Source organism: Oncorhynchus clarkii, chromosome 12 (genome assembly GCF_045791955.1).
Source record: "Oncorhynchus clarkii lewisi isolate Uvic-CL-2024 chromosome 12, UVic_Ocla_1.0, whole genome shotgun sequence".
NCBI lineage: Eukaryota > Metazoa > Chordata > Actinopteri > Salmoniformes > Salmonidae > Oncorhynchus > Oncorhynchus clarkii.
Genome location: NC_092158.1, coordinates 50970378 through 50985796, shown reverse-complemented (window position 1 = coordinate 50985796; position 15419 = coordinate 50970378). Strand labels below are relative to the sequence as shown.

The 15419-nt window shown below is 41.8% G+C and overlaps 1 protein-coding gene across 1 annotated transcript; it reads left to right on the top strand.

The window, feature by feature from the left end:
• The first annotated feature begins 579 nt into the window (after positions 1–579).
• LOC139420781 (ubiquitin-conjugating enzyme E2B (RAD6 homolog)) lies at positions 580–15383 on the top strand. The gene is made up of 6 exons (XM_071171040.1): positions 580–752; positions 4670–4750; positions 11742–11767; positions 12167–12256; positions 12439–12527; positions 12809–15383. The coding sequence occupies exons 1-6, from the start codon at positions 709–711 to the stop codon at positions 12935–12937; spliced, it is 459 nt and encodes a 152-aa protein (XP_071027141.1). The 5' UTR covers positions 580–708; the 3' UTR covers positions 12938–15383.
• The last annotated feature ends 36 nt before the right edge of the window (positions 15384–15419 follow it).

Genomic DNA, 15419 nt, shown 5'->3' with positions numbered 1-15419 from the left:
ACTACACACCTTTATAGGTTTAGTTTTTTTTTTACATGTTACAGCGCTTGTTTACTGAAAACACAGTGGAATATCTGTGTTAATTATCTATCATTGTCTCTTAACACCTGCGTGTAAACGCACGAAGGACGCCATACATGTGTTATCGAAGAATACTGTTGGCTGTAACTGCGTTAAAACAGTGTACAGTAAGTGTATATACAGCATTTGTACTATTATTTTGATGTGATATGAAAGTAAAGGGCTTTACGTTTCTATAACTGGACCACAATTGAAAATCGATTTTAGGTTTACATGGAATATTTGGCTGTTTTGGCTTCCAAAACCAATTTGCCTCTGAACAGAACATGTAAGGTCCATGGACTATAAGGAGTAACATAGGCTCCTTTGGCCATTTATTGGGCTAGACATCCCTGAGACCTGGTGTGTCTAAAGGTTTGAATACTAACCAAGTTAAGGTGTCGTAGAAATTGCATGCAGTGTTCACATTTTGGGAAAAGTGTGTTCATTTGATGACATTTACACCACGCATCGAGAAAGTGCACTGTTCCAATCCAATGTCCTTGCGGTTTCCCCCCTGTGGAGGTACATGACGTCACCGTAGTTGTGTCGAGAAGAAGAGAAAAGCACAGACGAAAGATTTACCCCTTAATAACACCGTTTCGATAGATTTGTATGACCAAAGTATACGTTCTTACGCTTTGAATCATGTCTACTCCCGCTAGAAGACGACTTATGAGAGATTTCAAAAGGTAATGCAGTGTTTTAGCTCTGCGTTTTTTTGTATTTAGCTAGGTAACGTTATCTAACTACAGTAACGCTTGCTGGAAGCTAGCTAGCCACTTGGCTCTAGTTAGCTAACAGTACCGTTCATTTGAGGCGTGTACAGTGCAGAGTTGGCTGTAGCTAGCTATCAATGAGCCAGTCATTAATTTAATACCTAGCCACGTTGTACTGTCTGGTACCTAGCTAGCTAGAGTAAGATGTAACAATGTTGCTTCAGTTAGCCAGTATGCTAGAGCCACACAGATGTGCTACTAGCCAGTTAACTTGTTTTTATTCATCAATATACTTGTATTTAGCTAGCTATCTAAGTTAAAGGAGTAGTTACCAATTTTACAACTTGATGTTATATGGTTCCTCACCCTGAATGTAGTCTATGGGCCAGGATAAACTGTAGTCCGTGATTTCGTTATTTAATAACTGAAGTTTGGAATGGCATTTAACTTCTGCCACCACTAACTGAAATACTGAATCCTAGGAGTCGAGTCCAAGCTGAATCTTGACACTCAGAAATGTCCGTCGACACCGGGAGTTGACTCTCCACGTATGTGTCATTGTTGTTAATAACAGTAAGGACAAATGGCAGAGAACGGCAAGCGACCACAGTGAAGTCCTGTATTGCAATACTTTGAGAAGGAAATACAAACTTTGCGAGGTCGAATTGAGGTACAGGTGCAATGCTTAACCATCTGAAAGGGGACACCGTGAGACCCAAGCCGTTGCTGGCAGCATCGCAGGTGAATTGTGAATTCACATGGAGGTTTTGCTATCGTTTTAACGGAAAACATATTTTTTTAAATGGCAGTTTAAACTTTCAGAATTGTATCATTTGTCACATCTCTATTCCTACTCTACCTGGCTTCCTCTGCCATCAACTGTCCTTGTGTGTAAAATAGACAAATGGAGCATTTCTTGATAAGCATTGTGACTTTGGTAAATGCTTAGTTTAATTCAGTCTCACACAACACCTATTTTTAGACATGCATTGTTCATAAGATATTTTATTAGTTAGTCTATTTGTAGTCTACGTCACACAGCAAGTATCTGGTTGGCAACATCAATATTTCCTTACAGAGCTATAAAAACAAAGAGTCGCACACTCCATATTAGAGGTCGGCCGATTAATCGGAATGGCCGATTTAATTAGGGCCGATTTCAAGTCTTCATAACAATCTTCATAACAATCGGTATTAAAAAAAAAACTTTATTTAATCTTTATTTAACTAGGCAAGTCAGTTAAGAGCACATTCTTATTTTCAATGACGGCCTAGGAATGGTGGGTTAACTGCCTCGTTCAGGGGCAGAACGACAAATTTTCACCTTGTCAGCTCGGGGGATTCAATCTTGCATTATTTAAACCAAATTGAACATGTTTCATTATTTATTTGAGGCTAAAGTAATTTTATTGATGTATTATATTAAGTTTAAATAAGTGTTAATTCAGTATTGTTGGCATTATTACAAATAAATAAAAAATATCGGCCGATTTAATCGGGATCGGCTTTTTTGGTCCTCCAATAATCGGTATCGATATCGGCATTGAAAAATCATAATCGGTCGACCTCTACTCCATATATACACTGCTCAAAAAAATCAAGGGAACACTTAAACAACACAATGTAACTCCAAGTCAATCACACTTCTGTGAAATCAAACTGTCCACTTAGGAAGCAACACTGATTGACAAAAAATGTCACATGCAGTTGTGCAAATGGAATAGACAACAGGTGGAAATTATAGGCAATTAGCAAGACACCCCCAATAAAGGAGTGGTTCTGCAGGTGGTGACCACAGACCACTTCTCAGTTCCTATGCTTCCTGGCTGATGTTTTGGTCACTTTTGAATGCTGACGGTGCTTTCACTCTAGTGGTAGCATGAGACGGAGTCTACAACCCACACAAGTGGCTCAGGTAGTGCAGCTCATCCAGGATGGCACATCAATGCGAGCTGTGGCAAGAAGGTTTGCTGTGTCTGTCAGTGTAGTGTCCAGAGCATGGAGGCGCTACCAGGAGACAGGCCAGTATATCAGGAGACGTGGAGGAGGCCGTAGGAGGGCAACAACCCAGCAGCAGGACCGCTACCGCCGCTTTTGTGCAAGGAGGAGCACTGCCAGAGCCCTTCAAAATGACCTCCAGCAGGCCAGAAACGTGCATGTGTCTGTTCAAACGGTCAGAAACAGACTCCATGAGGGTGGTATGAGGGCCCGACGTCCGCAGGTGGGGGTTGTGCTTACAGCCCAACACCGTGCAGGACGTTTGGCATTTGCCAGAGAACACCAAGATTGGCAAATTCGCCACTGGCGCCCTGTGCTCTTCACAGATGAAAGCAGGTTCACACTGAGCACATGTGACAGACGTGACAGAGTCTGGAGACGCCGTGGAGAACGTTCTGCCTGCAACATCCTCCAACATGACTGGTTTGGCGGTGGGTCAGTCATGGTGTGGGGTGGCAGTTCTTTGGGGGGCCGCACAGCCCTCCATGTGCTCGCCAGAGGTAGCCTGACTGCCATTAGGTACCGAGATGAGATCCTCAGACCCCTTGTGAGACCATATGCTGGTGCGGCTGGCCCTGGCTTCCTCCTAATGCAAGACAATGCTAGACCTCGTGGCTGGAGTGTGTCAGCAGTTCCTGCAAGAGGAAGGCATTGATGCTATGGACTGGCCAGTCCGTTCCCCAGACCTGAACCCAATTGAGCACATCTGGGACATCATGTCTCGCTCCATCCATCAACGCCACATTGCACCACAGACTGTCCAGGAGTTGGCGGATGCTTTAGTCCAGGTTTGGGAGGAGATCCCTCAGGAGACCATGCGCCACCTCATCAGGAGCATGCCCAGGCGTTGTAGGGAGGTCATACAGGCACGTGGAGGCCACACACACTACTGAGCCTCATTTTGACTTGTTTAAAGGACATTACATCAAAGTTGGATCAGCCTGTAGTGTGGTTTTCCACTTTAATTTTGAGTGTGACTCCAAATCCAGACCTCCAACGGGTTGATAAATTAGATTTCCATTAATAATTTGTGTGATTTTGTTGTCGGCACATTCAACTATGTAAAGAAAAAAGTATGTAATAAGAATATTTCATTCATTCAGATCTAGGATGTGTTATTTTAGTGTTCCCTTTATTTTTTTGAGCAGTGTATATACCTTCAGTCATTTATTGGTTAAAAAAACACCAATGTTTCAGCATCACTAGGTTATGTAGACAAACAGTGCAATTAGTAGATTGTTTGTCTACATAACCTGGTTCAAGCATTCATGACATTACCCTGACGAAGGCACAGTTTGGTTTTTACCAAACAAATTACTTTGAGGTTATGCAACTCTTTGTTTTTATAGCTTACAGTTTATTCGCCAGCTCATGCTTTTTATTGGACTTGCAGGGAACAGTGACATGATTCAAATGGGACTCACAATTGGTAACAGCACCATGTAGTAGCCTTTTCGTTGACACGGGGATTACAGTAAATGGGGTCAGTGGTGTTCTCTGTAGAGACTTGTTGTTTTTTGTAGATCCAACTGTCTCACCTGGTGCGTGAAGGTAAGCTGTTGAAGTTTGTTTTTAAAATTTATTGCGGTGCGCTTTGGAATGGTACTGCTGGATTTAGAGTTACCAGAGAACACTGGGGTTTGGTGATAATAAGCGGCAAGGAGGACCGATATTTAAGGTTGTAATAATGCCGTTTGGGTTGTTTTGTATGTTGAAGCCCACAATGGACTCTGGATTCTAGAGTGATTGTCATGCATGGCTGTTGTTTTGCAAACAAGCAATAACACTTCTTTCAGTTTAATAGGATGCACACTTGTCGTCTTGTTTGCTCCAAAATATTTTTGATGTTTAGGTTTCATTCTATTGTTTCCTCTCGGTTTTTCTGTCCTCAGACTTCAAGAAGACCCCCCAACTGGCGTGAGTGGTGCTCCATCAGAGAATAACATCATGATGTGGAATGCTGTTATTTTTGGGTGAGTGTTCTAAAGCCACCCTTGTTATTTTGCCAGCAGCATACCACCCTGCATACCACTGCTGGCTTGCTTATGAAGCTAAGCAGGGTTGGTCCTGGTCAGTCCCTGGATGGGAGACCAGATGGTGTTGGAGGGCCAGTAGGAGGTACTCTTTCCTCTGGTCTAAAAAAAGATATCCCAATGCCCCAGGGTAGTGATTGGGGACACTGCCCTGTGTAGGGTGCCGTCTTTCGGATGGGACGCTAAACGGGTGTCCTGACTTTCTGAGGTCATTAAAGATCCCATGGCACTTATCGTAAGAGTAGGGGTGTTAACCCCGGTTTCCTGGCTAAATTCCCAGTCTGGCCCTCAAACCATCACGGTCACCTAATAATCCCCAGTTTACAATTGTCTCATTCATCCCACCCTCCTCTCCCCTGTAACTATTCCCCAGGTCGTTGCTGCAAATGAGAACGTGTTCCCAGTCAACTTACCTGGTAAAATAACGCATAAATAAAAAAATTAAAGTTATTGTGCCAGTGTGATCATCCTGGCATGGGCATCAGGACCATGTGGATATGGGCAAATTGAGCTGTGGTTTTAGGCTACAGTCAGAGTGGGAGCCAGAGGTGTGTGTTGGCTGAGGGTTAGTTTAGATGGTGACATGTAATTGTTGAACTGTGGAGGCTATTTGCCACACAAATATTCCCATTTCCAATTAACAAAATAAATGTATCTGAAACCTGGAATGTATTGCATAGTCATACTCATTATTTGTATTTATTAGGGTCCTTGGGGTCCAAACAGGATTAAAATAACCATCACAACGTAACAGCCACATCATATATTAAACTTATTTGTAATGCAATGTGCTATTTAATAGTCTGTATCAACATTCTATTTGTTATAAGGAGGGTGTAAAGAGCATCTCCTGGTGAACAAAAGTGAGAGCAGGCGTTGATCATATCAATCAAAATAATTTAAATTTATTACAATAATTCAGGGAGACCATCTCCAGAGCAGAGGCTGACAAATGTCTAATTTGCCTTCTTTAAAGGGATGCTTTTGGCAATGAGGCCTTTAATCTGACTCTGGGTAGATAAACTCATGGATACTGTTATTTTGTGTCTGCTTGCAGTATGAAGGAAGCCCTTATATTCTAATATCACAGCACCAATGTTCTCTAAACAACAGCTGGGAGGGGGGGAATAAAAATAAATACATCTCTGCCTTTTTTTGTTGAGTGCTCCAACTCCTTTCAGCCTCAAATTAGTCCTTTTGGAAGTTTTTCTTGGTAAGCCATTCTCAACAGCCAGAGAGGCTTGTTCAAAGTCACAACAAAATACAGACTTTTTGCCAGCAGCTACAGAATCACACAATGTTCATACGGTCATCAATATCAGTGTACCTCCAGTCTGACGTCAATCACTATCAACAAATATGAGTTTAATACATAACATACAGCATCAAGTATGAGTTTAATAAACAAGCAAAGTGTCAATACAGGATTAAGATTGAATCCTTCTACACTGGCTCTGACACTTGTCGTATGTGGCAGGGCTTGAAAACTATTACGGACTACAGAGGGAAACCCAGACGTGAGCTGCCCAGTGACGTGAGCCTACCAGACGAGCTAAATGCCTTTCATGCTAGCTTCGAGGCAAGCAACACTGAAGCATGCAGGAGAGCACCATATGTTCTGGATGACTGTGTGATAACGCTCTCGGTAGCCGATGTGAACAAAACCTTTAAACAGATCAACATTCACAAAGCCGCTGGGCCAGACGGATTACCAGAACGTGTACTCAAAGCATGCGCGGACCAACTGTCAAGTGTCTTCACTGACACTTCCTGACTGAGTCTGTAATCCCTGCATGTTTCAAGTAGACCACCATAGTACCTGTGCCCAAGGAAGCGAAGGTAACCTGCCTAATTGATTACCGCCCTGTGGCACTCACGTCGGTAGCCATGAAGTGTTTTGAAAGGCCGGTCATAGCTCACATCAACAGCATCCTCTTGGAAACCCTAAAACCACTCCAATTTGCATTCCACCCCAACAGATCCGCAGATGATGCAATCTCAATCATACTCCACAATGCCCTTTCTCACCTGGACAAAAGGAACACCTACAGTGCCTTGCGAAAGTATTCGGCCCCCTTGAACTTTGCGACCTTTTGCCACATTTCAGGCTTCAAACATAAAGATATAAAACTGTATTTTTTTGTGAAGAATCAACAACAAGTGGGACACAATCATGAAGTGGAACGACATTTATTGGATATTTCAAACTTTTTTAACAATTCAAAAACTGAAAAATTGGGCGTGCAAAATTATTCAGCCCCTTTACTTTCAGTGCAGCAAACTCTCTCCAGAAGTTCAGTGAGGATCTCTGAATGATCCAATGTTGACCTAAATGACTAATGATGATAAATACAATCCACCTGTGTGTAATCAAGTCTCCGTATAAATGCACCTGCACTGTGATAGTCTCAGAGGTCCGTTAAAAGCGCAGAGAGCATCATGAAGAACAAGGAACACACCAGGCAGGTCCGAGATACTGTTGTGAAGAAGTTTAAAGCCGGATTTGGATACAAAAAGATTTCCCAAGCTTTAAACATCCCAAGGAGCACTGTGCAAGCGATACTATTGAAATGGAAGGAGTATCAGACCACTGCAAATCTACCAAGACCTGGCCGTCCCTCTAAACTTTCAGCTCATACAAGGAGAAGACTGATCAGAGATGCAGCCAAGAGGCCCATGATCACTCTGGATGAACTGCAGAGATCTACAGCTGAGGTGGGAGACTCTGTCCATAGGACAACAATCAGTCGTATATTGCACAAATCTGGCCTTTATGGAAGAGTGGCAAGAAGAAAGCCATTTCTTAAAGATATCCATAAAAAGTGTTGTTTAAAGTTTGCCACAAGCCACCTGGGAGACACACCAAACATGTGGAAGAAGGTGCTCTGGTCAGATGAAACCAAAATTGAACTTTTTGGCAAGAATGCAAAACGTTATGTTTGGCGTAAAAGCAACACAGCTGAACACACCATCCCCACTGTCAAACATGGTGGTGGCAGCATCATGGTTTGGGCCTGCTTTTCTTCAGCAGGGACAGGGAAGATGGTTAAAATTGATGGGAAGATGGATGGAGCCAAATACAGGACCATTCTGGAAGAAAACCTGATGGAGTCTGCAAAAGACCTGAGACTGGGACGGAGATTTGTCTTCCAACAAGACAATGATCCAAAACATAAAGCAAAATCTACAATGGAATGGTTAAAAAATAAACATATCCAGGTGTTAGAATGGCCAAGTCAAAGTCCAGACCTGAATCCAATCGAGAATCTGTGAAAGAACTGAAAACTGCTGTTCACAAATGCTCTCCATCCAACCTCACTGAGCTCGAGCTGTTTTGCAAGGAGGAATGGGAAAAAATGTCAGTCTCTCGATGTGCAAAACTGATAGAGACATACCCCAAGCGACTTACAGCTGTAATCGCAGCAAAAGGTGGCGCTACAAAGTATTAACTTAAGGGGGCTGAATAATTTTGCACGCCCAATTTTTCAGTTTTTGATTTGTTAAAAAAGTTTGAAATATCCAATAAATGTCGTTCCACTTCATGATTGTGTCCCACTTGTTGTTGATTCTTCACAAAAAAATACAGTTTTATATCTTTATGTTTGAAGCCTGAAATGTGGCAAAAGGTCGCAAAGTTCAAGGGGGCCGAATACTTTCGCAAGGCACTGTATGTGAGAATGCTCAGCATTAAACACCATAGTGCCCACAAAGCTCATCACTAAGCTAAGGACTCTGGGACTAAACGCCCCTCTCTGCAACTGGATCCTGGACCTCCTGACGGGCTGCCCCCAGGTGGTAACAGTAGGCAACAACGCGCTGCGACGCTGATCCTTAACACTGGGGCCCCTCAGGGGTGTGTACGTTGTCCCCTCCTGTGTGCCCTGTTCACCCATGACTGCATGGCCAAACGCGACTCCCAACACTATCATTAAGTTTGCTGATGACACAACAGTGATAGGCCTGATCACTGACAACGATGAGATGGCCTATAGGGAGGAGGTCAGAGAACTGTCAGTGTGGTGCCAGGACAACAACCTCTCCCTCAGGCCCCCATTAACATCGACGGGGCTGTAGTGGAGCGGGTCGAGAGATTCAAGTAGAGGTCGACTGATTAATCGGCATGGCCGATTTTAATTAGGGCCGATTTTCAAGTTTTCATAACAATCGGTAATTGGCATTTTTGGACACTGATTGTGACCGATTACATCACAATCCACAAGGAGACTGCGTGGCAGGCTGACCACCTGTTACGCGAGTGCAGCAAGGAGCCAAGGTAAGTTGCTAGCTAGCATTAAACTTATCTTATAAAAACAATCTTAACATAATCACTAGTTAACTTCTTGTGACTCTCAAACCCGGATCCGGGAGCGTAATCATCGCCTGACACTAATTACCATAATGCAACAGACATAAATCTTCCTAGAAAATCTTCCTATTCATGAAAATCCCAAGTGAAATATATTGGAACACAGCTTAGCCTTTTGTTAATCACCCTGTCATCTCAGATTTTCAAAATATGCTTTACAGCCAAAGCTAGACAAGCATTTGTGTAAGTTTATCATAGACTAGCATAGCATTATGCCTTGCTAGCAGCAGGCAACCTTGTCACGAAAATCAGAAAAGCAATCAAATGAAATAATTTACCTTTGATGAACTTCGGATGTTTTCACTAACGAGACTCCCAGGTAGATGGCCAAAGTTCATTTTTTTCCCCAAAATATTATTTTTGTAGGCGAAATAGCTCCGTTTGTTCTTCACGTTTGGCTGAGAAATCGCCCGGAAATTGTAGTCACGAAAACGGCAAAAAATATTCCAAATTATCTCCATAATATCGACAGAAACATGGCAAACGTTGTTTATAATCAATCCTCAAGGTGTTTTTTTTTTTTATATCTATTCGATAATATATCCGTCGGGACAATTCGTTTTTCCTTAGAACCGATTGGAATAATGGCTACCTCTGTATTTTACGCGAGAATCTCTCTCGGAGCCACCATGTGACCACTTACGCAATGTGGCCGCCTACGGCTATTCTTCAACATAGATGCGTAAAACTACGTCACAATGCTGTAGACACCTTGGGGAATACGTAGAAAGCGTAAGCTCGTTGATGGCACATTCACAGCTCAATAGGGACTCATTGGAACGCAGCGCTTTCAAAACCTGGGGCACTTCCGGATTGGATTTTTCGCCTGCAACATCAGTTCTGTTATACTCACAGACAATATCTTTACAGTTTTGGAAACTTTAGTGTTTTCTATCCAAAGCTGTCAATTATATGCATATTCTAGCATCTTGTCCTGACCAAATATCCCGTTTAAAACGGGAACGTTTTTTTAATTTAAAATACTGCCTCCAGAGTCGCAACAGGTTAACTACACATGGTTGATATTACTAGTTTAACTAGCTTGTCCTGCGTTGCATATAATCAACGCAGTGCCAGTTAATTTATCATCGAATCACAGCCTACTTCGCCAAATGGGTGGTGATTTAACAAAGGCGCATTCGTGAAAAAAGCACATTCGTTGCACCAATGAACATAACCATAAACATCAGTGCCTTTCTTAAAATCAATACACACGTATATATTTTTAAACCTGCATATTTAGTAAAAAGAAATTCATATTAACTAGGGAAATTTGTTTCTTCTCTTGCATTCAGAGCAAGCAGAGTCAGGGTATATGCAACAGTTTGGGCTGCCTGGCTCGTTGCGAACTGTGTGAAGACCATTTCTTCCTTAACAAAGACCGTCATTAATTTGCCAGAATTTGACATAACATTGAAGGTTGTGCAATGTAACAGCAATATTTAGATTTAGGGTTGCCACCCATTCGAATAAAATACTTAACCTCTCTGGGATCGTTCGGGACTCTAGCGTCCCACCACGCCAACAGCCAGTGAAATTACAGGGCGTCTGTGAATATAACAGAACCCATATGGCAGGCGTAAGATAAGATAGAATGTTGTTCTGATGATGTCATCAGATGATGTTAGGAAGAGGAACCAGATCCCCAGGCTAACACAGTTAACTCCCAACCAATCAGAGACTAACCCCATCCACCCCCAAAAAACTAACCCCAGGCTCTTACTAAAAGACAAATCTGAGACAAATCCAACCAGGAAGTGGGAAATCTGAGGTTTGTAGTTTCATTTAAGTGATTGCCTATCCAATATAACTCCAGTCACCCAAGTTATAGACTTTCCTCTGCTACTGGACAGCAAGTGGTACCGGAGCTCCAAGTCTAGGACCAAAAGTCTCCTCAACAGCTTTTACACCCAAGCCATTAGACTGCTGAACAATTCATAAAATCGCCACTGGACAATTTACATTGACCCCCCCTTTTGTACACTGCTGCTACTCGCTGTTCGTTTGTTACTTATGCATAGTCACTACGCCCCCACCTACATGTACAGGTTACCTCAACTAACCTGTACCCATGCGCACTGGCTCGGTACCGGTGCCCCCTGTATATAGCCTCATTATTCTTATTGTGTTGCTTTTTATTTTAGTCTACTTGGTAAATAATTTCTTATTTTTGAACTGCACTGTTGGTTAAGGGCTTGTAAGTAAGCATTTCACGGTATAGTCTACACTTGTTGTATTCGGCACATGTGACATATAAAGTTCAATTTAATACATAACATATAGCATCAAGTATGAGCTTAATACATAACATACAGCATCAAGTATGCATAGTGACCATCAACTCTTGATGCAAATGTTTCACAAATAGAACACTTGAAATCATATGTATTACATAAAGGGGAAACACATATGTTAAGCATTGTGTTAATTACTCTTAACTGAAATTAACTTTATTTATCTTAAATATTCCCCATTGGGGCAATATGTTTGTTTTGTTAGTCGGGGTCTAATTACTAGATATGAGCTTGTTACAGTACAAGTAATTGTTCCTCTCTTTATTTGCAGGCCTGTGGGTACACCATTTGAGGATGGTAAGATAAAAAAAATGTCTAATTCAGTTTGAGTTGGCTTACAGGAATGTAAATCATCAGTTTATCATAACACTACTGTAACCCATGAACTGGTTGAAAACAATAAACTTGGCTTTCTTACTTTTCCCAGTCATGCTAGCCAAGAGCAAAGACTGTCTTGGTATTCCGAAGTGTGATCAGTTTGAACAGGTGCATGACTCCGCCTCCTTTAATTATGCTGTGTGGAATCTGGAGAAAGTGCTGAGTCAGCCTTCATATTCAGGCTTATATTAGTCATGTGACAGACTGTTAGCTGTGGGGTGGACCACTTTTCTTTCTCCCCTCCATAAAGGTTTAGTTTGATTAATGAGGAACGGATGTCTCTTTTTAGTAACACTAATTGTCTCTCTCTCTCTGCAGGAACTTTTAAACTTGTGATAGAATTTTCAGAAGAGTACCCTAACAAGCCACCCACGGTTCGATTTATCTCCAAAATGTTTCACCCAAATGGTAAGAGAGTCCCTATGGACACATTCGAGATGTCCTAAATACTTTGGTCACGTTATTGATGGGAAAGTGAACTTGGTATGAACTTTTCAGTATTTAGCTCTTCCAGCGAGTAAGCTATTCTGTGTCATGTGATTGTGTATACATCTTTCTTTGAAATTAAAACAATCCTTTTGATCTTGCAGTCTATGCAGATGGAAGTATATGTTTAGACATCCTTCAGAATCGTTGGAGCCCCACGTATGATGTGTCGTCCATTTTGACGTCTATCCAGGTAGGTTTGTAATCCTCTCCTCCATCAGTCTGACATCATGAGACTACTTTGTCTGTGTGCATTTTACAAATGCAACACAGGTTCTTTATGTAGTGTACTTAATTTGTGTTTTGCAGTATGCTCTGTATGACCTTTGTTGTAATGTAGCATTGTCGTGTTATTTCTGCTCCTGGATATACTGTATGTAAGACTCAGACACCTCACTAAAAGTGTAGTGTCGAAGAACTACACACGTTCATACCGGTACATTCAATCACAACTTCTTTTTTTTGTGTTCGCAGTCCCTGTTGGATGAGCCGAATCCTAACAGTCCAGCCAACAGCCAGGCTGCACAGCTCTATCAAGAAAACAAGCGGGAGTACGAGAAGAGAGTTTCTGCCATCGTGGAGCAGAGCTGGGTAGACTCCTAACACATCTCCCCCACCCCCCCCCATCACTCCTATCAAATGCTTCAATCGGTCATTTACCTCATCAAGAAAATAAGCCGACATCAGAAGAACTTAAGTGCCACCAGAAAGAGAAAGTAGGGACTTTTACTTGCTTGCCAACACATTTGAAGAAAATCAATCTGATACTTGTGTTCTTGTTCCAATTTTTTTTTTATTGCATGATGTGAAATAAGTTATTGCTAACAGAATTTGTAATATATATTTTTTTGTTGGATTGATGCTGTTATTGTTTAGTTTCTACAGAATAGTTTATTTTTTAACATCTCTTGGTTTAAACCATTTGAGAGTATTTTGTCATATCGGCAAATTAGTAGAAATCCATAAAACATGACGACTTGGTTAAAATAATGTATTTTCTGGGAAATTCTACAGTCTGTCGTGTAGCATAAATGTAAGATCAATTGACCAGCTATAAAGCAGACATATTCTTTTGCGCCCATCCTGGCAGTAGTTTCAAATTACCGCCCTGAATGGAGTCAGTACTATTGATGAGTGATCAAGGTAACTATGGCATTCTGCTTGTCGATTTAAAAAAAAAAAAATAATTAAAGAAGAAAAAAAAGACAAGTCACAAACACAAAAGATGTCTCGTCTCATGTCATGTGTTAATTGTATGAACTTTAAGTACAGTGGCACTTGTAATAAGAGGAGAATTTGTCTCATCTAGGAAAATGGACAGATAGTAGGCTGACTCCAACAGAATCCTACTGTTTGGATCTGTAATTGAACAACACATTTGCTAAGCCTTTTTCACATTTTGTTAGCCTTACTCTACAATTATTTTTAAATTCTCTCCAATGCCCCATAATGACAAAGCGAAAACGGGTTTAGACATTTTAGCAAATGTATTTAAAAGAAAACAACATACCTATTTACATATGTAGTTCAGACCCTTTGCTATTAGACTCGTAATTGAGCTCAGGTGCATCCTGTTTCCATTGCTCATCCTTGAGATGTTTCTACAACTTGATTGGAGTCCACCTGTGGTAAATTCAATTGATTGGAAATTATTTGGAAAGGCACACCTGTCTGTATAAGGTCCCACAGTTGACAGTGCATGTACGAGCAAAAAGGAATTATCCATAGAGCTCCGAGACAGGATTGTGTCGAGGCACAGATCTGGGGGAAGGGTACCAAAACATTTATGCAGCATTGAAGGTCCCCAAGAACATAGTGGCCTTGTTTGGAACCACCAAGACTTCCTATAAACTGAGCAACTAGGGGAGACGAGCCTTGGTCAGGGAGGTGACCAAGAACCCGATGGTCACTCTGACAGAGCTCCAGAGTTCCTCTGTGAAGATGGAAGAACCTTCCAGAAGGACAACCATCTTTGCAGCACTCCACCAATCAGGCCTTTATGGTAGATTGGCCAGACAGAAGCCACTCAGTAAAAGGCACATGACCGCCCGCTTGGAGTTTGCCAAAAGGTACCTGAAGGACTCTCAGACCATGAAAAACAAGATTCTCTGGTCTGATGAAACCAAGATTCTTGGGCCTGAATGCCAAGCGCCACATCTGGAGGAAACCTGGCACAATCCCTACGGCGAGGCATGGTGGCAACATCACGCTGTGGGGATGTTTTTCAATGGCAGGGACTGGGAGACTAGTCCGGATCGAGGCAAAGATGAACGAAGCAAATTACAGAGAGATCCTTGATGAAAACCTGCTCAGGACCTCAGACTGGGGGCGAAGGTTCACCTTCCAAAAGGACAATGACCCTAAGCACACAGCCAAGACAACGCAGGAGTGGCTTCGGGACAAGTCTCTGAACGTCCTTGCGTGGCCCAGCCAGAGACGGGACTTGATCCCGATCGAACATCTCTGGAGAGACCAGAAAATAACTGTGTAGCGACGATCCCCATCCAACCTGACAGATCTTGAGAGGCTCTGTATCACCAAATACAGCTGTGCCAAGCTTGTTGTTTCATACCCAATAAGACTCGAGTTTGTAATCTCTGCCAAAGTTACTTCATCAAAGTACTGAGTAAAGGGTCTGAATACTTATGCAACTCATTTTTATTTTTTTTAAATTTACATATACATTTGCAAAAATGTCATCTGTTTTTGCTTTGTCATTATTGGGGTGGTGTGTAGATTGAGGTGGGAAAAAGTCAAAGGGTCTGATTACTTTCCGAATGCACTGTATTAACGAGTACACTGTCCATATCCAACATTATTATGGAAGTCATTTTTCATATTTACTAGGGTAAATAACATCTGCTGAATATGTGTATGTGATAAATAACATTTGATTTGCTATATATATATATTTTTTACAGGATGGGTCATATTGTGGCAAGTGGTTCATTTAACCTTATATGGAGAAGGGATATGTTATACATTTTTGTGAATTCACTCAATGTATACTTATATGCTGTGTAAACAAAATAAAACATTTTTCAGACTTTGAGATGATTTTGATTTCAGCTCTTCTGTGAAGAGT

What these genes read in the sequence shown, in the direction of transcription:
- LOC139420781 (XM_071171040.1), top strand. Translation starts at nt 709, where the DNA reads ATGTCTACTCCCGCTAGAAGACGACTTATGAGAGATTTCAAAAG. An exon ending in CTTATGAGAGATTTCAAAAG is followed by an intron (nt 753 to 4,669) that starts GTAATGCAGTGT and finishes TTCTGTCCTCAG; the next exon opens with ACTTCAAGAAGACCCCCCAA. An exon ending in TGGAATGCTGTTATTTTTGG is followed by an intron (nt 4,751 to 11,741) that starts GTGAGTGTTCTA and finishes CTTTATTTGCAG; the next exon opens with GCCTGTGGGTACACCATTTG.